The sequence below is a fragment of the Lachnellula hyalina genome, assembly GCF_007821495.1.
Source record: "Lachnellula hyalina strain CBS 185.66 chromosome Unknown contig00027, whole genome shotgun sequence".
Classification (NCBI taxonomy): Eukaryota; Fungi; Ascomycota; class Leotiomycetes; order Helotiales; family Lachnaceae; genus Lachnellula; species Lachnellula hyalina.
Genome location: NW_022157141.1, coordinates 59906 through 84901, shown reverse-complemented (window position 1 = coordinate 84901; position 24996 = coordinate 59906). Strand labels below are relative to the sequence as shown.

Here is a 24996-nt window from a genome sequence, read left to right as displayed (position 1 = left end):
TGCCGCTTGGTCTACTCCATATAGAAGCGGGTTGCCATGATTCATGGCATGTTATCACAGTTGCAGGGAAGTGTGAGAGGTACTTATGTGAGCTGCATGAAGAAGTGGATGATAATCAAATAGTGCGGGAAAATGGCGTAAGGCAACGGAGGAAGCATGTACCTTTTATATGTAGCAGTGGCGGTTACATTGAAAGAGGAATAACATGGAAATAGAGCAACGGCGTACTAAGGTTTCAATTCGTTAAAGACATCCAAGCCCTACGATTATTTTATATCGGCCTTGATAAGATCAGCTGCCTTCTCCGCAATGGCGTATATGGTAGCTGTCAAGTGGCCACTGATTTGAAAAGGAATGATCGATGCGTCCACGACGCGAAGGTTGGCCGTCCCATAAACTTTTAAAGCATTGTCGACTACTCCACCGAGCTTCCTCGGCATCATCGCCGCCGTTCCGAGGGAATGAGAATTGGAAGAAACTGACACGTCAGTCGAATTTGCAGGTTTAAGGAACATAAATACGTACAAGAAGTTTTGACCCATTTAGTGTATTGCGTTTCCGTAGCATTTGCTGGTAAAGTTGTATACCCGGGAGATATTTCAGAGGCGAGGCTGCTCATAGGTGCTGTCATCCAGAATTCTCGAACCCATTTCGTAATTGCCGCTTGTACTTTTAGGTCATAGTCTACGAGAAAGTAGTTGGGATTGATGATTGGATATGTCAGAGGGTTCGAAGAGCTTATGTGCACGCTTCCTCTGGAAAATGGCATAAGTAGCCAGAATGCAGTTGCTAAGAAGCCGCTGGGAGGCAACCCTATGCCCTTTCCAGTTGAGAGAAAAACTTCGGCATTTGCAACACTTTTCAATAGCCCTGACTGGACTTTGAAGAGATACTCGAGGGAAGATGCATTGACTGCATGGTTGTTTGCTGCTGCTACTTGTTCGGCCCAGGTTGGTATGTCATCGTCGCTGGGTTGGTTCATGCGAAAGTCTGTTGCGGTAGCATAGGCCAGATAACCAGTTGTGCCGTTAAAGGTTGTGCTCGAGTTGTAAATAATTGCGTTGTTTGGTTGGTCTATTAGGTTCTCTCCAACACCTGGTAGAACAATTTTGCTGGAGATGCCGAGCTTGTCAAGAATACTAATTGCATCAGCCACATACCGTGAAGAGATCAGCGAATTAAACAGACCTTGGGTTTCCTACACCGGACAACTCGAGAACTGCTGGAGATCTCAGAGAGCCGGCAGAGAGGATGACTTCGCGTCTGGCGTTGATAGTTGACACAGAACCATTCAAAGAAATGATTTCAACACCATCTGCTATTGCATCAACATCGTTGGAAGTCCAGACCACCTTCATCGCGGTGGTATTGAGGTGAATGTGAAGGTTCGCTCGATTTTGGAAGGGGTAATAGAATGCCCTCGCAGCATCCTCTCGAACATTGGCATCTGGATCTAGTGTCTGCTGCTCCACGGTGAACCCGCGGACATCTCCCCCATTTGCATCAATAGTGGATGGAATACCAAGCGACTGCCACGCAGTTCCCACTGATCCGTGAAGCGATCCATTTTGCAACTCCGGGTGATATCCAACTTTCAGAGGGCCACTTTCTCCATGATCTATAGCGTTGTAGGACGCACCAGCTGCAACTTGAGCAGGACTTGGGACGATGAAATTTTCACTCTTCTTGTAATAAGGAAATAGTTCATCCCAAGACCAACCTTCATTGCCAATAGTGCCCCATGAATCAATTTGGGCTTTCTCTCCCCGGATCCAAGTCATACCTGGGGGTAATGTAAGATACTGGTCGAAGTTCCCGATGACTGCTTACCATTAATTGTACTTGTTCCACCAAGAGCTTTGCCGGCAGGACATGAGACTGTCTGCCCCGCTGCATAAGTTTGGTTGGTCGACTCATACTGCCAGTCAATCGAAGTACCTAAAGCTGCTGTAAATTTATCTGTGCCCGTAACATTGGGGTTATTGAGCACTTTGTCGCCAGCTTCGATTACAGCAACAGTGATATGCGGCAGCTCGGTGAGACGATTTGCGATTGTGAGCCCAGCCGTACCCCCTCCAATGATGATAAAATCATATTTATCATTAGGTGTTGCATTTGAGAGGGATATTAAGGTCGCTGTAAAACTATAAGCAAGGAGCGTAGAGGTAGTATGGTCCAACATGTTTGCAGCAAGGACAATAGAGACATAGGCGGAGGAAACCTAGAGAATTAAACTATGGACAGAAAGGCAACACCGGACAGAAAAGAGAGATGCAAGGAAATAAGACCGTGATCAGACTATGATAAACGAAAGTAACGAAAACAGGCGCATTTACGCGTGAGAGCGGCCAGATTTCCCCAGTTCAGAGGCACCCCCCAGAGGCTCCCTCGTAGTCCGGGCCGATAAGGATCCTGGGGTGGAGGGAGGTTCAGTTTCGGTCACTTTGCTTACTACCCCGCAGTCTGCAGCAGGCATGCACAGGACCTGTCTAGCTACTAAAATCGTGCTACTAATGCGAATGATGTGTGACTGATGAGTTTTCTGTAGCACAAAGTGAGTCGTACAAGGATTCTGCGTTGGTACTAGTGATAGAAATGTTGCAAACAATCTTGGTAAGATCAATGCATAGATCGACTGTTGTCATGTATAAACAAGCCTGTGGAGGCGGAAATATCTTCGAGTATCAATGTCCCAGCGCATAATTTTACAGATCTCTGTCCCGATCAAATATCTCCTGAAATAAAGATACGAAGAATAACTCGTCTTGTCCAGGCCTTATTACAGCTTCAATTGATCTTCAACGGCGGCCTGTGAAGGGGTACTCACCATATCCATCTTGATATGGGTGCTCTCCTTCCATGAACCACACGTGGTCGCGAAGCCTAGCAGTCTGAAAGCCATCTGGGTGTCATGTCTCCATTTCCTGCCTATGCTTTGATTTGGGCTTGCCATCCCTAATCCGCATCTTCTCGAAGAAAACGTAGCTGCCATAGAACACAGCGCTAGTGTTTCCTGCACTTGCACCCTTCTTGCTAAGGATATCGTCCAGAACTTTTGATTGTATTTTCCTTCCGTCGGTGTATGTTTTTGCTATTTCGCGCAGGAAACCGGCCTGGGTGACATGGGGCTCGCGAAGGTATGCCGAACTCTTTCGAATCTCGTCGCAGGAATCGTAAACGGGAACTGAGACGTCCGCGTCGCCGTCAAGTTGGATGCCCGAGACATCGTTCTTCTTTGCTTCTTCCTCCTTTTTGACCTTCTTTTTGACCTTCTTCTTTGGCACCTTGATTCCTTCGGTCTAGCGTTTTTTGAAGAGGCGGTACGCCGCGGGATATGTAGCAGTATTCATGCCGTCGTCAGGGCCACTCTTGTCCATGAAGTGTTAAAAGACTTTGCACTGACCCCAAGAGTCTTGTGAAGCTCGCCAATCTTCATTTCGCCAGCACCAAGGAAGGCACGTATTTCGCGTCGGACTTGGTCGCAATTCTGGGAGAAGATGTCGTTTCCATCGCCTTCATCGCTGTCGAGTTCAATTGCTTTGCATTTTGCGGGAAGCTAGGTACGAGGAGTCAGTTCAGTAAATGAGCAGGCAACCCGGTGGTGCTCGCAGCAGGTGCAGGCGCTGGCATTGGTGCAGGTGTCGTAGGTTTATGGAGTCCAGAAACAGCACGTGGGACCGCGTTGAGGATTATGTTCCTATTGGCAGGACCCAATGGCTGCCTTTATTGCTGTCTAGCCAAGACATACTCGTAAGACATGATATAAAGATCTGGTTGCTGGTTGGATTGAATGGGGCGAGAAAGATGAAGAAGCATGAATTCGTGAGAGTTCAAGCTCGCCCTCGCCTCACGGTCGCGTTAACGCTTTTGAAACAAAACACCAACTATTACTAGCGCCTTGACCCGTGATATTCTTCCACCATTAATGTTGGAAATAAATGTTAAAGTGCAAGGTATAACAGGTATAAAAAGCTACTACCCGTGATTTTTGTGAGATTAAAGGTATTCTAATAAGTTGGTCTTTCACCTGTCATGAAACAAGAGTTCCTTTACGCAAGTTGAGGGGCTCACGGGTGACTAAAAGCAGAAATGACTACTAATACAATGCGATCTACAAAACGAGGAGAAATAAAACAACCATTCTAAAAAAGCTATGATTGATCCGCTCACTATCTTTGGGCTCTATTATTTCGAGGAAAGTATTGTATACGTCGATAGTAACCTTGAAGGAAGGTTTAGCGAGCCCCTGAGTTCTGATATAGACCCTGTGGACTGCGAACACACTGGTCAGCTTATGGATCAATTAAACAAACAAACAGGCCCACCTGAACCCTGAGTACTCAGCCTCCTATCAGGTGTTTTCGTGCTCTCGCGAGCACCCCATCTTCGGCCTGAGATACCGAAATTAACGCCCCGCACGCACGTACAGGCATTCTCGTATCATTATCTACCACACCTCCAACTTGATGCCTTCCAAGAAGATACAACAAACTCTTTATCAATGGCACCCCTCAGCTGGCTGACCGCAGCTGGCAGGGTTCGCAGATTCCTGGAAGTCAGCGCCATTACCATCTCGAACGTCTATAAATGCTTCAACGGCCTCGAACAGTTCATGTTCGCACCTCCGGCATTCCTGCGAGAACCGTGGTACAACTGCTTGGACGACTATGAGGATGTTGAACCTGAAATGGTACAGGTCCCTGCATGGCAAGCCTACTCTTATGATGTTGCCGCCATCGCACAACCCCAGGAGGAAGCCGAGGAAGCCGAAGATAGACTCGAGCTTGAACTTGGGGACCTCCATACTCAAAACACTTTAGAGGACGAAGAACAACCAATTGATTCGCAATTCGCTCCCATCGGGTCCCAATGTCACCGTTACATCTCTGAGCACAAAGGCGGACCCCTCCTTCGATTACCCACAGACGAGCCAGCCTACTTCTACCTCGTAACTACCTACCTCAGTTATATAATTTTGATCGTTGTTGGAAAAACGCGAGACTTTTTTGGAAAAAGGTTCTACCCTGAGCAATACCGAGACTTTAAAGAACGAAACGGATACGCTGCATTAAACAGCGATTTTGACAACTTTTTCTTCCGCAGGTTGAAAGCTAGGATAGACGATTGTTTCATGAGACCGTACGGATCTTCCCATCCTGGCAATGTCTCGCGCTAACCAACCTCAGAATCACAGGTGTTCCGGGCCGTTATATCACACTCATGGACCGTGTTTCTCACGACTACAACGCTACTTTTGAGTACACTGGTACCCATACTACAACATTGAATTTAAGTTCTTACAATTACCTCGGATTCGCCCAATCTTCCGGCCCTTGCGCAGATGATGTCCATGCATCCATATCTGCCTATGGCATTTCTTCTACATCTCCTCGACTTGAAGCTGGCACCTCGGATCTTACTATAGAAGTAGAGCGCGAGATAGCAAGATTTGTCGGTAAGGAGGATGCGATGGTCTTTTCGATGGGTTTCAGTACCAACGCTACCTCTTTCCCCGCTTTGGTGGGCCCCGGTTGTTTGATCATTTCAGATGAGTTGAATCATGCAAGTATCAGAGTCGGTGCGAAATTGAGTGGCGCCTTCGTCACAAGCTATAAACACAATGATATGGAGAGCCTGGAGGCTCGCTTGAGGGAAGCAATATGTCAAGGACAACCAAAAAACCACAAGATATGGAAGAAGATTTTGGTTGTATGTGAAGGCTTGTTCTCTATGGAAGGGACTATTGCGGATTTGCCGGGCTTGTGTCGCTTGAGGAGGAAATACAAGTTCTACCTGTTTGTTGATGAGGCCCATTCAATTGGAGCGCTTGGGTAGGAAAATCTTTATCCTTTTTGATTTCGGTAGTTGACTAACTTCTACCCCTAGTCCGCGTGGTAGAGGTATTTGTGACTACTTCAACATCGACCCTGCTGAGGTTGATATTCTCATGGGAACTCTCACCAAATCATTTGGTGCTAACGGTGGCTACGTGTCCGCCGATAAAGCAACTATTCAGAAACTCCGGGCTACCAACGCTGCGATGCATTATGGCGAATCTTCAGCTCCTCCTGTTCTCATGCAAATCCTTTCTTCCCTTCGTCAAATCACATCTACGACTGCAGGTCTCGAACGCTTACAACGTATCACCTTTAATTCTCGATATCTGCGTCTCGGATTGAAGCGGTTGGGATTTATTGTTTACGGGCACGATGATTCTCCGGTGGTTCCAATGATGGTATATCACCCCGCAAAAGTAGCAGCGTTCTCTAGGGAAATGTTGCAGAGAGGGATTAGTGTCGTAATTGCGGGTTATCCAGCAACAACGATCTTGACTGCAAGAGTCAGGTTTTGCGTTAGTGCAGCGCACAACAAGGAGGATATGAATCGGGTACTAAAGGCTTGCGATGAGATTGGAGACATATTAGACTTGAAGTACAGCACGGGGATCATGGGTGGCATTGAAACGCTGCCTGAAGGTATGACATTAGCCGACTGGCAGGAAGACGAGAGTACTCGAAGGGTTGTAGCACCGAGGTGGAAATTGGAGGATGTCCTTGCCTGCGGTGTACAAGATGCAAAGCTTCAATTAAGGTAAAGGATAGAGCAAGAGGCGCCGACCACATATTATTGGATGATGCCTACACATATACTGTAATACTCTTACGACTACTTAATATAACGAACTTAAGCAACGGGAATACTCCCCTCTACTTTCCTCTTGCCTTGCCCCGCAGCATAAAGTGTGCAGCAACATATATATTTCCGGTAAACAGTCAAACAGCCTGCATGATATACTAAAATGGCTACCTAGACAGAAAAGATGAGAGTAGCACGTGATATCAACGCTTTCCCTCTTTCGTCCTACCTTACCTCGCGTGATGCTTCTGCCTGCTGGTCTCCGCCGCGTATCTCGACCTCGTCTATAAAATAGATCCTGTATCACTTCATACCGTACTCTCTTTTTATTAGAGTCAACATCAAAGTCTGATGGACGATCCACTTCAACTGCTGCCGTATGCAGTCCCTATCGTGGTCGCCATTCTTACCATTCCCTCTATATGGCGATTCGCCAGAAATATCCGTCGCGGAAAGGATTCCAGCCTAGGTGAAATATATGAGGATAAAGATGGAGTGGCTTCAAAAGAGACCGTCAGCAACTTCTCGGCTAGAAAACAAATCATCGTGATCTCTCTTGCCGTTGGGCTTGGATTGGCTGTGTCATTTGCCTTCGCAGTCTTCGCCACTGCGTCCCCATCGTCAACCTTCGACAACGTGACACAGCCATGGCTCCTATTTGGTGCATGGGTATTTATTTTCTTAAATCCTCTGTTACGGATCGTGATCTAATCGAAATGATAGGTTTTCATGCTCATACAGGTTGTGCTTGTTTCCAGAGAGATCCGGCCTATATCCCGATACGAGCTTGGAGTATACAGCTCAATCTCGCTATTTCTTCTGACTATCCTTGCTGCTTCTGTCTTGTCGACAGAAATTCCCCATGGTTATGGGCGTATTCCTTTCATCTGCGCGCTTACAATTCAGCTTTTGTCGTCGATTGTGGCGGGCATCACATTTTTGTTCATCAAAAGACGACCAGATGTTTTCGCTCCAAATGGCAAGGTTGTCGAACGTCAATTTCAAAGTTCAATTTGGGCCAGATACTCGTATAATTGGAGTTCTGATATTCTGGATCTTGCTGCCACAAAATTGATTGATTTGTCGGATTTGCCAGCGATGGATGCCCATGTTAGGGCGCGGGAGGCAAAGCAGCATTTTCGCTCAATATCCCCAGACTCAACAGTTTCGCTGTGGCGTCAGATATTCTGGGTCTTCCGATGGAAACTTGTCTTCCAATGGATATTGGTTATTTTTTCGTCCATCATGGATTCTGCCCCACAATTTGCTACTCTCAAACTTTTGCAATACCTTGAGAGACGTCAAAAATCAGGTGTCGTGGATCCAAAGGCCTGGTTATGTGTCGGATTTCTCCTAGTTGCGACAATGGCGGGAAATATTGTTGACTATCGTGTCAGCTGGTTGATGTGGTCCGACCTTGGAGTTCCCATCCGTTCAACACTAACTGCCCTCATTTTCGAGAAAATGATGAAAGTGAAAGACTGCAAGGAGCCCCCCAAGATGCCAGAAGGAGAAAAAGGCAGTAGTGATGATGCAACAAAACCTAGTAACGGCGCGAAAGCTGTCGCCTCCGAACAACCCACAAACGAGGCTACCAAAAAGGAAGCAGAGAAGAAGAAAAAGACAGAGCAAACTCAACAGGATGTTATCAATATGTTTGCGGTTGATACCAACCAGGTCGGCGTATTTGGAGCCATCAATCAGTTTTATGTTATGTTTACATCGAAATTCGTCGTCTCCATTGTTTTCTTGTGGCTCCTCGTTGGATGGGAGAGTATGGGAGCTGGCATGCTTGCCATTATTCTTTTCTTTCCTGTCAACAAATGGCTTGCGGGACGATACGGCTCGTATCAGAAATTACTGATGAAAGCACGGGACAAGAAAACGAAAATATTATCTGAAGCGCTTCGGGGAATTAGACAGATCAAGTTTTCGGGAATGGAGCCGCAGTGGTTTGACAAGATCAATGGCGTTCGTGAGGAGGAGCTCGTGATACTTTGGCAGACAAAGTTGAATAACCTATACATGAGCTTTGGTGGAGACATCGCCCCTATATTCTTGACAATATTTGCTCTGGCTACATATTCTTATATTCACGGAGACTTGTTGCCCTCGATTGCTTTCACTGCTCTTAGTGTCTTCGGACAATTGGAGGGTATTCTCGGCATGGTGCCTTTTCTTTTCATGATGGGTATTAATGCCAAGGTCTCGTGCGACCGGATTGACGCATACTTGAAGTCCGCCGAGAAACCTGAGAACTGTCAGCCAGGAGACCTAATTTCTTTCCAGAACGTATCGGTCAGTTTCCCGTCAAAGGCCAACATTAAGAACGAGGACGAAGAAACATCGATAGAGCAGGAGAACAGATTCGTACTCCGGGACATCAATTTGGAGTTCCCTGCAAACGGTTTGAGCGTTATTTCAGGCCCTACGGGCTCGGGAAAATCGTTGCTTCTTGCCGCTATTCTCGGAGAAGTCGATCTTTTGGCTGGCAGAATTACAGTCCCTCGTCCACCACCGATTGATGAGAGGTTCGACAGTAAAGCCACTGCTGAGAACTGGTTGCTCCCTTCAGCAATGGCATTTGTTTCCCAGACACCATGGATTGAAAATGCCAGCATCAAAGATAATATCCTGTTCGGGCTTCCATACGAAGAGACACGGTACGATAAAGTGATTTCAGCTTGCGCTCTGGTGCAAGACCTTGAAATGCTTGATGATGGTGACTTGACGGAAGTTGGAGCACAAGGCATTAGTCTCAGTGGAGGCCAGAAATGGCGTTTGACTCTCGCTCGAGCTTTCTACTCACGAGCTGGAATACTCATTCTAGACGATGTCTTTTCTGCCCTTGACACTCATGTCGGCAAACATATTTACGAAAATGCGCTAATGGGAGAGCTGTCTGAAGGGAGAACTAGAATTCTCGTCACGCACCATGTTGCGCTATGTCTCCCAAGAGCGGAATATGTGGTACACCTGACTGCTGAAGGCAGCTTTGATTATGCTGGACTCGTGAAGGACGCCCGAGAGACTGGTACATTTGAGACTATACTTAAGGTAAGTGTCTTCAATTATTCCAATTATGGTCTCCCTAACGTTGCGTAGGATGAAGCCGTAGAGGAAGCAGAGGACGATCTTGCCAAAGACCAGGAGGACTCCGCCGAGAGCAATCACGAGACAAACGGCACCGCAACCCAAAAGCCAGTTCATACGCCCAAAAAACTTGTTGAGGATGAGAAACGTGAAACTGGACAGGTCAAACGCAGCGTCTACTTTGCATATCTTGGGGCAACCGGAGGGATACCGTTCTGGGTATTCATATTCATCTTTTACGTCATCGCCCAGGCCTTGACATTAACCCGATCATATTGGATTAAAATTTGGACTTCAAGTTACGAGCATAACGATCAAGTGACGCAATGGGCAAACTCATATGGCTCACCAGCAACCATGCAAAGAGCATCTGTTCCGTCAGTTGGGTTCCTTGCAGGCGTCCCGGGTAACTTTGACGCCTTTTCAGCTTTCAACTTCATCCCAAGGAGTGCCATGTCTGAGACACCCCGATACCTTGCAAGATCTGCGAGTCCTCAAACACCATTATTGGTTCAAGGTGGTACAACATCAGGTTTCTCAACAACCGCTCTTCCAATCAAAGTAGAACATCGAACGTTGGGCTTTTATCTTGCAGGTTATGTCATCATATCATTGGTTTCTACCGTGGTCGATATTGGGCGGTATTATTTTGTCTACCGAGGATCTCTGAGAGCTTCACGAGATGTTTTTCAAAAGATGGCGTTTCGGATACTGCGAACCCCCTTGAGATGGTTAGATACTGTGCCAACAGGACGGATTCTGAATCGGTTCACGGCAGACTTCCAGGCTATGGATACTCAACTTTCCAGCAACTTTGCACAGCTTAGTGCGTCAGTCCTCTCAATTATCGGCATCATGGTCGCCGCTGTCATTGTATCGCCATATATCATCATCCTCGCTCTTCTGCTTCTTGTAATATGCGGCCAGATTGCGCTTCGATATATTCGTGGAGCTCGCTCTATTAAGCGTCTTGAATCGATCCAGAAATCTCCCATGATCTCCCACTTCAGCGCATCTCTCGAAGGACTCAGTACGATCCGAGCCTTTAATAACACCAGAGCTTTCGAATCAAAAATGTATGAACTCATTGACTCATTTACAACCGCATCGTGGCATAATTGGTTGTTCAGTGCTTGGGTTGGCTTCCGTATGGCCATGGTTGGATCACTCTTTTCCACCTGCGTCGCTGCCTTTATTGTTTCAACAAACGGGGTTGATGCGTCTCTAGCAGGATTCGCTCTCGCTTTTGCTTTGTCGTTCCGTCGGACGGTGAATCAAAGTCTCCGTCTTATTGCTTCCACCGAACTGGATATGAACGCTGCTGAGCGTATTTTCGAATACTCGAATATCGAAATCGAAGATCAAGGAGGTGCCGATGTTCGTGCTTCTTGGCCGGAAGAAGGTGATCTAGTTGTCAAGGACCTAAAGGTTGGCTATGCAGATGGTCTGCCATCGATTTTGAAGGGTTTAAGTTTCCACGCAGAAATGAATCAACGAGTTGGCATTGTTGGACGAACAGGAGCAGGTAAGTCGGGCAGGCAGTCAATCCCCAAATCCGGCTAACAACCCAAGGAAAATCCACATTATCATTAGCACTCTTCCGCTTTCTCGCTGCCCGCGAAGGAAGCATCTCTATCGACGGCATCGATATTTCCACCATCAAGCTCCACGACCTACGTACCCGCCTAGCAGTTATCCCCCAAGACCCTGTTCTTTTCTCAGGCACAATCCGCTCGAACCTTGACCCCTTTGATGAATTCAGCGATTTTGACCTCAAGGAAGCATTGAAGAAAGTCCATCTCATCCCCTCTGCCAACAATACACCCGTGCCAGAGCTTTCAGTCCCGGAGACAACGGTAGAGGGAAGCAGTAGTTCCTCCACCACAGCGGCAGAGCCTGTGCTGGAGAATCGCAACATCTTCCTGAACCTCTCGTCACCCATATCGTCAGGTGGAGAAAACCTCTCCCAAGGACAAAAGCAACTCCTGTGTCTAGCTCGTGCCATTCTCTCACATCCGAAAATCCTACTTCTCGACGAAGCCACAAGTGCTGTTGATAAAGACACCGACACTCTCATTCAACGCAGCATCCGAGAAGAGTTTTCCAATACAACATTGCTTGTCATCGCGCATAGACTGAGCACAGTAATGGATTTTGACAAGATCCTCGTAATGAACGACGGGGTGGCTGCTGAATTTGGAAGTGCAAGAGAGTTGCTTCAGGTGGAAGAGGGGATTTTCAAGACAATGGTTGCGGAGAGTGGGGAGAGGGAAGATTTGGAGAAGATGGTATAAAAGTTGTTTTATTGTCTAAAAGGAGTATTTCCTGAGTATGCTTTTTGTATTCCATAAAAATATTGGAAGGATAGACGATTGAGAGCAAATGTTTGAGTACATAGAAGCTTCGAACTGTAAAATGTGTATATTCTTCTTTTCTACCCTGCAGGTCAACCTAAGTTTACCTCATGCATTTGGGAGCCAGAGATTATCAAATCGATCAAGATGCTCAGGTTGCGGTCGCGGGGTTTTTTCATAGTGAAAGGCAATCCCAACAGATGGCGTCTGCTCAATCAAATCGGAAAGCCATTGCGGCATAGCCCCTTTGCTGATCTCAGAGTCCTCACTACAACATCCACGCAGTTGGACTTCTTTCAAATTTGGAAGCTTGTCTCTTTCATCCACAAGGCCGTTGAAAAGTTTCTGGCAGTCAACCTTCCAAGGGGCATAGTGTGCAACTGAAGGCACGAGTAGTTTGAGAGTGCAAACTGTAGGCGGGAGTATATCAACAAGGCGTACAGTAATAACACCATCGTTATCGTTGAAGGGATACCTATCAATGTCATAGTCGATGCTCGGATCAGCGAGGTCGCCCTGCCCACACTCAGCGTCGCCTAAGAGCAACGTAACATCCAACTCCAAGTCTCTCAAGCGCTCCATGCCTTTGAAAGTGCTTATAGCCGAATCAATGCCCATAGCCGACTCAGTACAGGCTTCAAAGTTGGCGAGTGATAGTACTTCCAAGGTCTTTGCCGCAGGGGACTTTCTCAACGCAGCCATAAACGCCCCGCGGTCCCATCTCTCCGCGACCCCGTATGTAAGGCCCCCGTGGGTATATCTAAAGACTTTTAGATTTCGTAATGGTTCCATGAATCTTGCGATATGCGTGGCGCTTATACCAGTGTTTGTGAACTCGATTTCCTCGAGGGGGGATGGCCGGAAGTCTCCCCAAGGCCATATGAAATCGTGTTCATCATGGCCAGCCTCCAACTGGTCCACGACTACTTTCCGCATCGATGGTAAAGCGAGGAATGGAGCAAGGATTTGCAAAGGGGTCCGGGGTTGTTCATCGCTGCTCCACGGCTCGATGACAGCTAATCGGGACAGTGGCGCGTTTGAGTGTCTTTGGATACGGGGGTCACAGAACATGTTCACCACACGATCGATGTTGAAGCTATGGTTGATGGAGCTATGTTTTACAATGAGTAAATATTTATTATATGAACATCCGCAAAAAGGAACCTACGTATCATCAGGATCATAGCTTTCCAGGTATCCCCATTCGAGCGACAATCTCAAATGCGTGACATGCGTGAGCAATGTCAAGAGAAAGACCCATGAGAAATGAACGTCGTTGTGACCCAGAATCGCTTCATGCCATGCATCAATATCCTGCTCTGCTTCCCGCATGATATAAGAATCGTTGAGCATTTCTCTCAGCGCGCCATCTTTCCTCAACTCTTCTCTCTCAGCCTTCCCCCAACGAGCCCAGACAGTGGGTTCCAGGTCCATATAACGGATATACTGGGGGATCGCAGGATTCTTTCGAATTGCACACAACAACTCGATCGGATGCATATGATCCTCTTCGATTTCATTTTGGGATATTCGCCATCTCTCATATGTTCGTTTGAGCTTCATGTGTTCCTGTAGAAGGCCACTCGATTTTGTGATTTCGTAGAGAGCTTTGCATGTGAGGACGAAGTTGTCTAAATCTTCAGGCTGCGTAAGAGACGCGATATCCCAAACCAGCTTAACTGGGAGATCCAAAAACTTCACAGTCCAGTTGATAGGGGCTATGTGTATAGCTGGTTTGGGCGGTGATGGTGGGACTGCAGTCAACTGCATCTTAGAAAGTGAAAAATTCGCCCTGCGTGGCTGTGATCTTCCAGTCATTGTTACATGGATTTGGAAATATCTATTATCTGTGAGCTGGTTGCACTTGGTCTGAGTATGTATAGGCGTGGAGGTTTGAGGTAGCTTGCGGCTGAAAGCCTATAATAGGTAACCTCAGATTCACTACCTATATTGGGTAGTGGGGGTGGGTTAAGCCTCAGTCTATCAGCACTGAAACCCCGCTATCGTCGGGGCGGGGGGGCACGGATGAACCCTGAAGCATTTGAATAGTTGCACCTTGCATTTTGTCAGGTCTTTGATTTCTCCAGTTCTTGCATTTCTACACTTAATTTACTTCTATATGCTACACCCAGACTCTAATTTCTTTCTATTCTTTATGGTCTACCATAAGAGGTAGTTTGTAAAGGTTCTGTACAATTAGTCAAACGTTCTATAACCGTCGCCAACACCTATCACCGGGCTGCTTCTCGATTCAGGCGGGGATACTTTGATAGCACTATTGCCATCCTGAGGGTGAGACATAATGTCATCTAAATCTAAGCGCAACAGATTACAATAACGATCCAGGTCCAAGTCGTTTGGTCCTTCTCCCCAAGGCTATTGTATGCGATAATTAGCAAGAATACCCTCATGAACTGTCTCACCGTCCTGAAGAACCAACTCACATTCTCAATTTCCAATCCGACTTCAGCAAGTGCAAATAGGGCATATGCCGTAACAATAGTCACAGCAACACTCCACCACCCGAATTCGCCCCACAGCTGACTCGGCAAGGCGAACACGAAGATCCAGACAATGCGGGAGATGGCAATGTTATACCCCAGCGGCACAGGTGTTCGGAGGAGACGCTCGCAGGCAGAGATGATGCTTGTGAACCCATCTACGTGAGTGAGAAGGTGGGTGAGAACTTGCGTGTCCAGGATGTTGGGCGAGATACGACGGTAGCGTTCAACGGCAGAAGAAAGGTGCAGTGTCAGGGTCACTGGATGATTAGTGGCGGTATAATTATACTATAGTCCAAGTGTCAGTGTAGTTCGACAGAGCCAGCGTGGGGAGTTTACGACATTCGGAAGATGAGCAAGGAGCGGCTCTAGGTCAGAGCATTCGCTCCATTCTCTTTCCCCGCGAAGATGGTGTTTTAAGGCTACCGCGAGTGCGTGTACGCATTCTATCACCTCTACCTTGTCGGGAATGTCTTTCACATTGTCCGTTGGGTTTGCGGCAGGCAGCGGGACATGCAGCCATATTGTTCGCGCAAAGTTTCGTGAATCCGCAGATAATTTATCCCATTGTATCCGCCCTTCCCACCACCGGCTGTAGGACGATTGCATGCGAAAAGTGATGGCGAGACCGACTATAAATCTTGCGTTGCGTTAGGTTGGTTGGTCCAGGCAAAAGGTGTTGGAGGGGAAGCAATCTACCCGAATATAGGGAACAGGACCGGGGAATGCATCGAGTGCTCGCTTTCGAGATATTCCGAAACGCCGCATATCAGGGCGGCTACAGCTCCAGAGAGAAGGATCTATGGTGGTAGAAGGAGTCAGCGATTTGGGTTGCTCTCGACTACACACAGTAAGTGTGGCAATACAATCAATCAGTCGTACCTGTGGGACAATTTTGCCAACTGCACCTCCCTCCCATCGCAGCGAGTATGGAATCCACATGGTAGTTTTCCTCTTCTCTCTCTGGCCTGCGTGCCATTCTTTCAGTGTACGATATTGGTAATGGTGTTGACTCCTCATGTTTGCTTTTGCGGGTTTTTGGTATGGATATGGATATGGATAAGAATGTATCCAGAACCCGCCGTCTTGGGTCGTTGCTATAAGTACAGTAAAGTACTCTACCGTATGCGGAACAACGCGGAGAACCCAGCCGGCAGGTTGGCCGTGTTGAGGTGCATATCCCGTACCTGCGTAACTGCATCGAGCGAGGGATTTACAATTGTGGGTTGTGGCGTGATTTCAAGAAACTTGCACGTTTGAAAGCCTTGTAGGCCGAGGCCGGACGTCGTAGTCATATGCATAGTTCCTTCTGAAGTACATGTAGTGTTGCAGAATGCAGATATACTGTACTCTGTATGTAGATCTTTCTATCAAGCCCCAAGCTGATTCTCTACATGTTATTGTTGGCTCCTTTCTTGAAAACACATTAATGTCGCGATTCTCATCGCTTTAAGTTCTGTGGTATGTGAGGGACCCGGGAGACTATACCGGTGCTAAATTGGAGAATTGGATGTCAAAGTCGAATGGCATTTGACAGCAGTCACGTTAATGATAATTTAAGTCCCCATAGAATTCTGGTAATTATAAATATCCAAGGTGCGAACTTCACGCCCTTTCCTTAGCTTCAGTGTGGTTACCAGTAAAGAGCTCAGAGTTGGTATTTAATAAGGTCCAGATGATCTTCTATAATAGCCGTTCTTCTTCTAGCGAAGACGAACCGACTATTATCTCAAGTTCAGGGCAGATCTTGCCATCCTTTTTTCATGGCGACTTGGAATTTCCTGGCCTGATCCGTGGTCAGTCAAGTGGGATAGACGAAATGCTTATAGAATGTACTTACCCATACAGTGAACTCGTCTTCTTTCCCCTCCCAATTCTTGGCCAACAGTTCAGAAGCTGCAAAGCCGGTAAAGAAACATTCATCCATTCTCTTATCGATTCCAACTCCATCTAGCTCGTAGAATGCACTAGCCAATTCGTCTGTTATATCGGGGATTTTCTTGAACACGTCCATAACCTCATCCACGCAGTTGATGATGCCAGTGTCTTGGTCTGGTTTTGTCTCGATTTCGGGATGTGGCAGGTGAGGGAGGGTCTTGAACCGGCGTTTTATCACTGCTTGGTACATGAGTATGACAAGCCTCAGTCTCTTCTGCGCGGAGTCCAATCTGGGGCGGATCTTGTCTGGGTCTTCGGAAGAGATATGTCGTTGGGATGCGAATATGCTATCCACGGCATCCTGAGCTGAAGTATCTACCCCATCTGTCGTCTCCTGCTCTCCAGCAGTCTCGTCTTCGTCATCAGATCCATCGGATTCCTCCTCACCCCATTCTTGTAACTCTTCGAGCGCATCTTTCAGTAGATCCCGGTATTCGTCCGCCTTCTTTATCATCAACCCAGCAATGCCCAGCTTCTTCAACTCTGCCACGCCATCACAGGCTTCCCATAGCACACCCGTAGAAGCCAAACTGCCTTTTCCCCCAGTCTTCCCAGTCCCATTCTTCAGGTCTTCGCTCAGCGTCTTCCCGTCGAGTGGTATAGCCTTCACCAGCGTTCCCAGTTCCATGAATACCTTCTTCGCCCTCCATTGCAGCTCGGCGCTCATGGCCTTGGTATATTTGGCAGCATTGCAAAGTTCGACGGCTGAGGCAAGGCCGGGTAATGGCCCAGAGACGAGTTCTCGTAGGACGGTGCTGATGGCGGACGCAGTGAAGGGTTTGTTGATTATGAGGAGGGAAAGTTTGGTAGAATGGGCTCGTATCAGGCTGGCTGTATCGTGGGCGAGGTCGAGGGCGTTGATATTGCTGTTTCCGTCGCTATCTTTAGGGGTGGAGGAGGATTGCAGTTGTGTGATAAGAGCAGATGTGGTTTCGACTGTTGATTTTAGAGATGCAAGATTTTGCTCGGACTTAATCTTGGAGCTGGCCATATTGGGATTCGTCTGTAGAGAATAGACATATAATACCGTATATCGTGTATAGAGTCATAAAATTGTGGTGTTGTGGAAAAATAAAATAAATAAAAACTGGTGGGCGGAATTGTGCCGCTTGGTCTCCCCTCCCCCACGCGTCTCGTCCTTGGTCAATACAATAAGTAGACTGTATCAACAACCTCATATCAGCACACAGCAACAATAACATCATGAATAGCTGACAACTCTCCACACGGACAAGAAAGTATATCCACATCTATCATGGCCCCTGCTTCAACTCACCGGCGAACAAAGTCCTCTGGCCCCGCCCCCCCAAACCGCACCCTCATTATCGACAATGGCGCATACACCCTCAAAGCAGGTTTCTCTTCCCCCAACACGGAAAGCCCCACGCCGTCCATAATACCCAACTGTCTGGCGCGAGATCGCGAGAAGAAGGTATATATAGGGTCACAATTATCGAAATGCAGAGATTTTGGAGAGATCGTCTTCCGCCGCCCCGTCGACAAAGGATATGTAGTCAACTGGGAAGCGCAGAAGGAGATATGGGAGCACGAGTTCTTCGAAGACAAGGCGCCACTGCATTGCGATCCTAGGGACACGGGCCTGATCTTGACGGAAGCACCGAATGCACTACCGCAGCTGCAGACCAATTGCGACCAGATGGTGTTTGAGGAATTTGGATTTGCAAGCTATTATCGGTGTACTGGTATGTTTATGTCCATCTTTTATGTTGAATCTTGTATGGAAATGGGAATATGAGAATGAATAGGGGTAGGATTAAGAAACTTGAATTTCAATGCTCATCAGGTAATATAGCTCCAAGTCTAAACGCATACAACGACATTCAAGCAATATTCCCCGTCCCACCTCGTGCAGAGCCCCAACCCCAGCCTCAGCTCCCCGCCGAAATCCTCCTCCTAATCGACTCAGGCTACTCCCATACGACCATCACACCACTGCTTCTAGGAAAACCCCTTCAAGCAGCCGTTCGCAGACTTGATGTTGGAGGGAAGCTTATGACCAACTATCTCACACGTCTCCTATCACTCCGCCAATACGATATGCGCAGCGACACCTACCTCGTGAACGAGATCAAGGAAGCTACATGCTATGTATCCAAAGATTTCACGGGTGACATGGCACGGACGTGGAAAGGGCCAAAGGGGGACAGGAGGCCAGATTATGGTACAAGTGGGGGAATCGCGAAAGATTACATTCTACCCGACTATCACAACCGCTCCCAAGGATACGTGCGGGACCATGATCCGACCGCTGCTGGGAAGCTGAAAGCATTAACAGCTGGAAAATCTGCCGATGCAGCGGAGGATATCGTAACCCTACGAAACGAACGATTCTCGGTCCCAGAGCTACTCTTTAACCCGCCTGATATTGGCATTAGGCAATCCGGCATTGCCCAAATGGTGATAGAAAGCCTATCCCAGGTCCCGTTTGGCCTTTGGCCTGGATTTCTGGCGAATATAATTGTGGTTGGTGGAAATGCCAATATCGAGGGGTTTGTTTCTAGACTTGAGCTGGAGATCAGGGCGTTAGCGCCTGCGGAATGTATTGTCAGAGTTGGGAAGCCGGCTGATCCGATTGTGAGCACGTGGCAGGGTGGTGCGGTTCTCGCAAAGGATGTCGATGTGTTGAGTAAGTTGTCTGTCACAAAGTTGGAATACGAAGAATATGGCGCGGGGTGGGTAGCGAGAAAGTTCGGGGGAAGATAGGGCAGAATGATATGAAGCTTGATACAGGACGCTCTATCAGATTATTCCTAACTATTATTCCGTCTGAAGCCTAGCGTCCGCTCTTTCAAATCTGCGATGACTGGTAGGGCGTAAAGCTGCAAGTGCAGCAAGCTTCGCTCCAAAAGCTTGTCCACAGCGCTACACTTTCGCGCAGGAGCGTTAGATTTTGGCCGTTCTCAGCCCTGCGGACTGCAAACGTCGACGCATCTCGTTGGGCATATTCCTGGGGGTAGTTGAATTGAGGTCATAGCTATCAAGGACCGATTTTGCACATTGACAGTGGTCTAGAATGCAATGGGATATCCTATCGCCATGGCGAGTTCCGTTGATGGCGTACAAGATATACCAAAGTATTTCTCCATCACACAGCGTGGCTCATTAATTTGGCGATTCCCACCCCAATTATGCGACACATGTTCTCTATGCGTATAATTACATAGGGTTAGAAGTGCTTAGCCAAGCCGCTGTTGCTTTCTAATACATCTCTCTTGTTCGTCGACCGCTGCTTGCGCACCCTGACACAGGTCAGCACGTAGAACTATGATTATAGTTTCTCATGAAATTATATTCGTACAATCGCACTACAAGTGTCAGTGCAGATCTTGGTCGCCAGTAATTGAGATGCGACGTACTGTTGTCTTGGTCGATCCCTCGTAATGTATTATGCAATATCCTCCGTTGCAGATATTACAGGTGAGCTGAGTATCCTCCATGCATGTCGAACACTGAAGCCATTAGCACACTGCTCCAAGATTAACCAGATGTGCTCACATTCATGCCACATTCGAAGCAGCTACGTTTTACTCCCGGCTAAGAAAAAGTCAACATTGTTCGTTCTCTTCTTCAGATGATAGAAATCAATTAGCACCGTAGTTCCTCTGCAAAGTTGTTCTTAACCCCACATGCCATTACTGCCAGCACCAGACATCATTTCCGCTACGAGACAGCTTTCAACACAAAGACCCATATGTACCTTGACTTTATTATCCGGCTGTGCTCCCAGTGTGCTAGCGATGAATTCCGAAGATTGAACTGGGGTTGATAAGTGAGGTATCAGAGTTGGAACTTCATAGCAGTCTTCACACCACCACTTGTGACAGCTTTCACAAAAACGGTTACGTAGACAATCAAGACATCGCACGAGAAGCTTTTTGCTCAGAGTATCTGCGCGTGTAGGTGCCTTTGCTGACTTGGCCGTAGAAGTAAGAAGGGGTGGAGGGGCCAACAGAGGGAACTGCTCCATAGGCGATGTCCCGAAGTACGAGAACCCTTCAGGAGAAGTACCGCATACGCAACAGCCCTCGATAGCATGTGTTGCAATGCGAGGTGATAAGCGTGCGTCTTGGTGCTGGTACCAATGACCAGATGGTAAATCTTTCCCGATGGCCACGGACTCGGAGTGGCGAGGACCTCTACAGAGAACGGCATCGAAGCTAATGATTCCCTGACAAGCCTGCAGGGTTTCCGCCCATTCCAACGATGGTTGCTTCAAGATGACTTTGCCGCTCTTTTGGTACCACTTATCACCGCTTCGCTCTATCTCATCTGCAAGTGTGTCTCCAGACTTCTCATTCCATCTAGCTCCTATCTGCGCCCCCTGCGAATGAATGACCCCTCCATAGGATGGCACGGTATCAATTGGAGCTATACCTTGAGGGTAGCTATTGACATGTTTACGGAAGCGGGATACAGGTAGAGCGTCTTTTGGTCCAAAGAAGTACAAGGCTTCGAGTTTCAGTGTACCAGAAGGCCTCGAGGGTCGAATGGCGTACAGTAGGGCCTGTTGCAGCTTTCTCTCGTTGAGGTTTTGCACCTCACGAATCGATAGTATGCGAACATTGAACGAGTCTCGGCAAATAATTTCAGTGATTAAGTCTGCAGTTACAGATAAACCGTCGAGGAGCAACGTCTGGACATCCTGAAGGATTTGATGTCGTCGAAGGTTACTAAAAACCCCAAGCAAAGGTCCACTGTAGAAGCTGCAATTGCATTAACAGAAGTGGCGGCATGGAATAGAAAATAGAGACGGACTCGTCTTCGGTAACATTCTCATCTAATTGGGCATTTCGCCACACCTCCCCTCCGTGATCAATGGCAGCTATTTGGAATTGTGCGGATTTGATCTGGCCAAGGTCAAGATGTCTGAAAACACCACGGGTTTCTTGTATAAGAGATTTGAAGGGTCTGGAGGTTGCACTCAACGATAGTAAAGACGAAACAGGAAGATACGGAGCAGTTTGGTAGAGAATAAGGGTATTGGAGAGAAGAGTTAGGAGCGTAACAGGAAGATGGCTATGAGTAGGCTTTGTAGGAAGATCCGGTTCCATGTTGGAATGAAGGGGATATGTTTAGTTCTATATGCGAGGATATATGCATATGTAGAATATAAGAGGGTGGCTATGAAGATCAAGGTCAGGATAGCCAGACCAGACTTAGAGTAGCCTCGGCTCGTACTTGGGGTATCACCTTAGCCTAGCCTAAGTAGTCCTAGTATGCGGGACCGGATCAGTATTATGCCTAATCTTTATCTGACAATCATACTCAATCGCTATCTTCACGTGATGTCGTGGAATCGCATCTTCTCGAATAGATTACCAACAACTTCCACTATCCACAACTACACCTCACCTCCTCACACTCGCCCTCGCCCCCTTGTTATTCATCCTCAATTGATACCTTTGAAATGCTCATCTGGAGTTGTGAATATTCTCAAAAGTTGCGCTATACCTGCCCCTCCCCATCATGACAAACCCCGAGATCACTCTGGCATGGTCCGCCGTGTTCAGAGTGGCGCCCAAGTCCACCAAGACATTACCAGGCGACAAGATCCTCCTACCACAATCCGCCCTTGAGCAGTTATTAGCAGCGTCAACCGTGACAGCCACATCCTCGAGCCGACCACCGAATGCCACCACCTTTGATCCCTTCAATCCATACTCCCTCGCCGCAGCAAGAGCTGAGCAGTCCCAATGGCGAGACACCCAACAACAGCTTCCCCATCCTCTGACTTTCCGACTGGTCAATACGAAAAATGGAAACGTGGTACACGCGGGTATACGAGAGTTCTCGGCGGAAGAAGGGGAAATAGGATTAAGTCCATTTCTGTTAGAGGCTCTTGGAGTCACAGCGCCGAAAGCGAAGACCAAGCCGGAATATATACATTCGAATAGTCCCGAAGCTCCTAATGCGCCTATTGATCTCACAGACGAAGAAGATGACGTTCCACAAATCACAGTGCATGCGAAGCAGCTGCCAAAGGGAACTTACGTGAGGTTACGTCCATTGGAGGCTGGATATAATCCGGAAGACTGGAAGTCTTTGCTGGAACGACATCTGCGAGAAAACTTTACAACCCTGACGAATGGGGAAATGTTGACTGTCAGGGGCTCTAAGTCAGAAGAGTTCCGGTTTTTAATCGACAAGTTTTCGCCAGAGGGCGATGGGATATGTGTCGTTGATACAGATTTGGAGGTTGATATTGAGGCGTTGAATGAAGAGCAGGCACGAGAAACACTGAAGCAAATACTGGCCAAGGCGCAGAAGGCACCAGGAAGTGCTGAGGGAAGCTCAGTTGGAGGTGATCTGAATATTTGGAAACCATCAACAGGTCAAGTTCTTAACGGGGATTATGTGGATTTCAAACTTCCTTCGTGGGATCGATCACAGGGAATTGAAATTGAGTTGACGACGGAGGAAGGAAATGATGTGGAGCTTTTCGTGAGTCCATACTCACCGCATCAACGAGCAAGGCCACGTGAGGACGAACATGTATTTGGAGATTTCAGTAATCAAATTTCGAAGAGAGTTGTCATTCAACCGTCCAATGTGGAATTAGAGAATGCGGAAGCATTGTTCGTCTCTGTTTATGCACACCTAGCATCCGATTCCCCGACTTCACCTCATGTATTCTCGCTGCGGGTGAAATCCTTACTAAAGGAAGCCTTGGCGGGAGGATCAACCAACCCAATTACAGTTGAAGAAGATACGGAGATGCATAGCCCAGATGAGGAGCAATGCAAGAATTGCCACCAATGGATTCCTAAACGAACCATGATGCTCCATGAGAACTTCTGTCTTCGAAATAACATACTCTGCCCCCACTGTCAAAACGTGTTTCAAAAACGGTCTGAAGAGTGGGAAAATCATTGGCATTGTGACCAGGACTCCGAGTATGGGAATTCGCCTTCTAGCAAAGCAAAGCACGACGAAATTTTCCATATTGCTCGACCTTGTCCGAACTGTCTGTATAAAGCTACGAATCTCAGAGATCTAGCTTCTCACCGAACTTCGATATGCCCCGGTAAGATCATCCTTTGTCAATTCTGTCACTTGGAGGTCCCGCAGGAAGGCGACCCCTTTGATCCGTCTCCCGAAGCGCTCATCTCAGGACTCACAGCACACGAGCTTGCAGATGGCGCGAGGACTACTGACTGCCATCTTTGCTCGAAAATTATACGACTTCGAGATATGGCGACCCACCTGCGCCACCACGCAATGGAGAAGTCATCACGGTCAAAGCCGACAATATGCCGGAATGTGAACTGCGGGCGCACTCTTCATGGTGTTGGCAAGAATGGTGAAATTGGCGCAGGAAGCCGGATGGGCCAGGGACCTGGAAACGATCTCGGCCTCTGTAGCATTTGCTTCGGACCGTTGTATGTCAGTATGCACGATCCAGAAGGTAGAGCTCTCAAAAGACGGGTTGAGCGCCGGTATCTTGGGCAGATGATCAAGGGATGTGGGAACATTTGGTGCAAAAACGAGTATTGCAAGACTGTCAAGGCCAAGTCTGGGAAAGCAGGTGTTGCACTCTCTACTCAAGAAGCGTTGCCCTTGGTGAAGCCGCTGATGGACACTTACTCTGATCGCAACGCACCCATGTACTTCTGCGTGGACGAGGGAAGTCAGAAGAGGAGAAAGCTGGCTGAGATGTTGGCTGCTGAAAACGCCTTTGATCTTGAATGGTGTCTTGCGGCTGTCGAGGCCGAGACGGGTAATTTAGACCGTGCAAGACAATGGTTGGAGAATTGGGCACCGAAGAGGTTATGATAGACGACTTTACGAGAGGTATTACAAGATAGACGGTGGTGTTCTGGATATAGGATTGGAATCATATAGCTCGGAGTTGCTATTATTTACAACGAAGCAAGAACAAAGCTTGTTTTATGCTCTATGTTTATTGCTTCGTGCCGTTCACGATTAGTTTTTGTTTATACTTTGGGGTCGGCTCAGCCAGCCCGGCCATCCAGTCCGGGGGCAGTAGATTGTTGCTATTTGCCGTTGTGTTACTTAGGAGACGTACCCTTCCACTGCTTGGACGGTTTGTCTTCCGTTATAAGAACCCCTGAAAGTTTTCTTAGGTTCTAGCGCATAGGAGAACAGTCAGAACCTGAATCAATGCTCAAAAGCGCTTCTAACACTTTCATCTCTTGCGGGTCTTTTGCCTTTAGCTTTCGCCAATGTTCCGTTCTTTTTCATTTGTGCCAGAAACTGCTGTTCCTGAGCGAGCTGTATAGCGATCACTGCCTGGACTTAATGTTTCATTAACTGGAGTTAATCGGGTTCCATCTGCTTCCAGAGGGCAGGCGCGTGATATCGTAAGACCACAGGTGTCATAGTAGCATCGAGGAAAAGAAGGAAGTCGATGATAGAGCAGAGCCAACATTGTCCTTTGCGATAATAGAAATTAGCCTTCAACCATAGTCAGCCCTTGAAAAGCTTAACATTCA

At 47.6% G+C, this 24996-nt stretch overlaps 8 protein-coding genes across 8 annotated transcripts; 3 read left to right on the top strand and 5 right to left on the bottom strand.

Moving 5' to 3' along the window:
* Positions 1-266: 266 nt before the first annotated feature.
* On the bottom strand, positions 267-2182 carry GOX (Glucose oxidase; the record flags this gene model as incomplete). The annotated part of the gene is made up of 4 exons (XM_031147367.1): positions 267-478; positions 526-1139; positions 1189-1783; positions 1831-2182. The coding sequence occupies 4 exons, from the start codon at positions 2180-2182 to the stop codon at positions 267-269; spliced, it is 1773 nt and encodes a 590-aa protein (XP_031007491.1).
* Positions 2183-2909: 727 nt separating this feature from the next.
* Positions 2910-3630, bottom strand: LHYA1_G002389 (uncharacterized protein; the record flags this gene model as incomplete). The annotated part of the gene is made up of 3 exons (XM_031147366.1): positions 2910-3299; positions 3404-3521; positions 3596-3630. The coding sequence occupies 3 exons, from the start codon at positions 3628-3630 to the stop codon at positions 2910-2912; spliced, it is 543 nt and encodes a 180-aa protein (XP_031007516.1).
* An 871-nt stretch (positions 3631-4501) lies between these two features.
* Positions 4502-12023, top strand: YBT1_3 (ATP-dependent bile acid permease; the record flags this gene model as incomplete). Its single annotated transcript, XM_031147365.1, has 7 exons — positions 4502-5139; positions 5187-5831; positions 5887-6591; positions 6984-7305; positions 7360-9693; positions 9742-11254; positions 11302-12023. 7 exons carry the CDS (start codon positions 4502-4504, stop codon positions 12021-12023), a joined length of 6879 nt encoding a protein of 2292 aa, XP_031007517.1.
* Positions 12024-14279: 2256 nt separating this feature from the next.
* Positions 14280-15193, bottom strand: LHYA1_G002387 (UPF0187 protein; the record flags this gene model as incomplete). Its single annotated transcript, XM_031147364.1, has 3 exons — positions 14280-14459; positions 14528-14872; positions 14924-15193. 3 exons carry the CDS (start codon positions 15191-15193, stop codon positions 14280-14282), a joined length of 795 nt encoding a protein of 264 aa, XP_031007524.1.
* Positions 15194-16319: 1126 nt separating this feature from the next.
* Positions 16320-17513, bottom strand: LHYA1_G002386 (Uncharacterized protein; the record flags this gene model as incomplete). The annotated part of the gene is made up of 2 exons (XM_031147363.1): positions 16320-16370; positions 16425-17513. The coding sequence occupies 2 exons, from the start codon at positions 17511-17513 to the stop codon at positions 16320-16322; spliced, it is 1140 nt and encodes a 379-aa protein (XP_031007525.1).
* Positions 17514-17777: 264 nt separating this feature from the next.
* On the top strand, positions 17778-19246 carry arp-6 (Actin-related protein; the record flags this gene model as incomplete). The annotated part of the gene is made up of 2 exons (XM_031147362.1): positions 17778-18225; positions 18336-19246. 2 exons carry the CDS (start codon positions 17778-17780, stop codon positions 19244-19246), a joined length of 1359 nt encoding a protein of 452 aa, XP_031007522.1.
* A 913-nt stretch (positions 19247-20159) lies between these two features.
* Positions 20160-21594, bottom strand: LHYA1_G002384 (uncharacterized protein; the record flags this gene model as incomplete). The annotated part of the gene is made up of 2 exons (XM_031147361.1): positions 20160-21237; positions 21299-21594. 2 exons carry the CDS (start codon positions 21592-21594, stop codon positions 20160-20162), a joined length of 1374 nt encoding a protein of 457 aa, XP_031007523.1.
* Positions 21595-22009: 415 nt separating this feature from the next.
* Positions 22010-24316, top strand: TRAFD1 (TRAF-type zinc finger domain-containing protein; the record flags this gene model as incomplete). The annotated part of the gene is made up of 1 exon (XM_031147360.1): positions 22010-24316. One exon carries the CDS (start codon positions 22010-22012, stop codon positions 24314-24316), a length of 2307 nt encoding a protein of 768 aa, XP_031007520.1.
* Between the last annotated feature and the right edge of the window lie 680 nt (positions 24317-24996).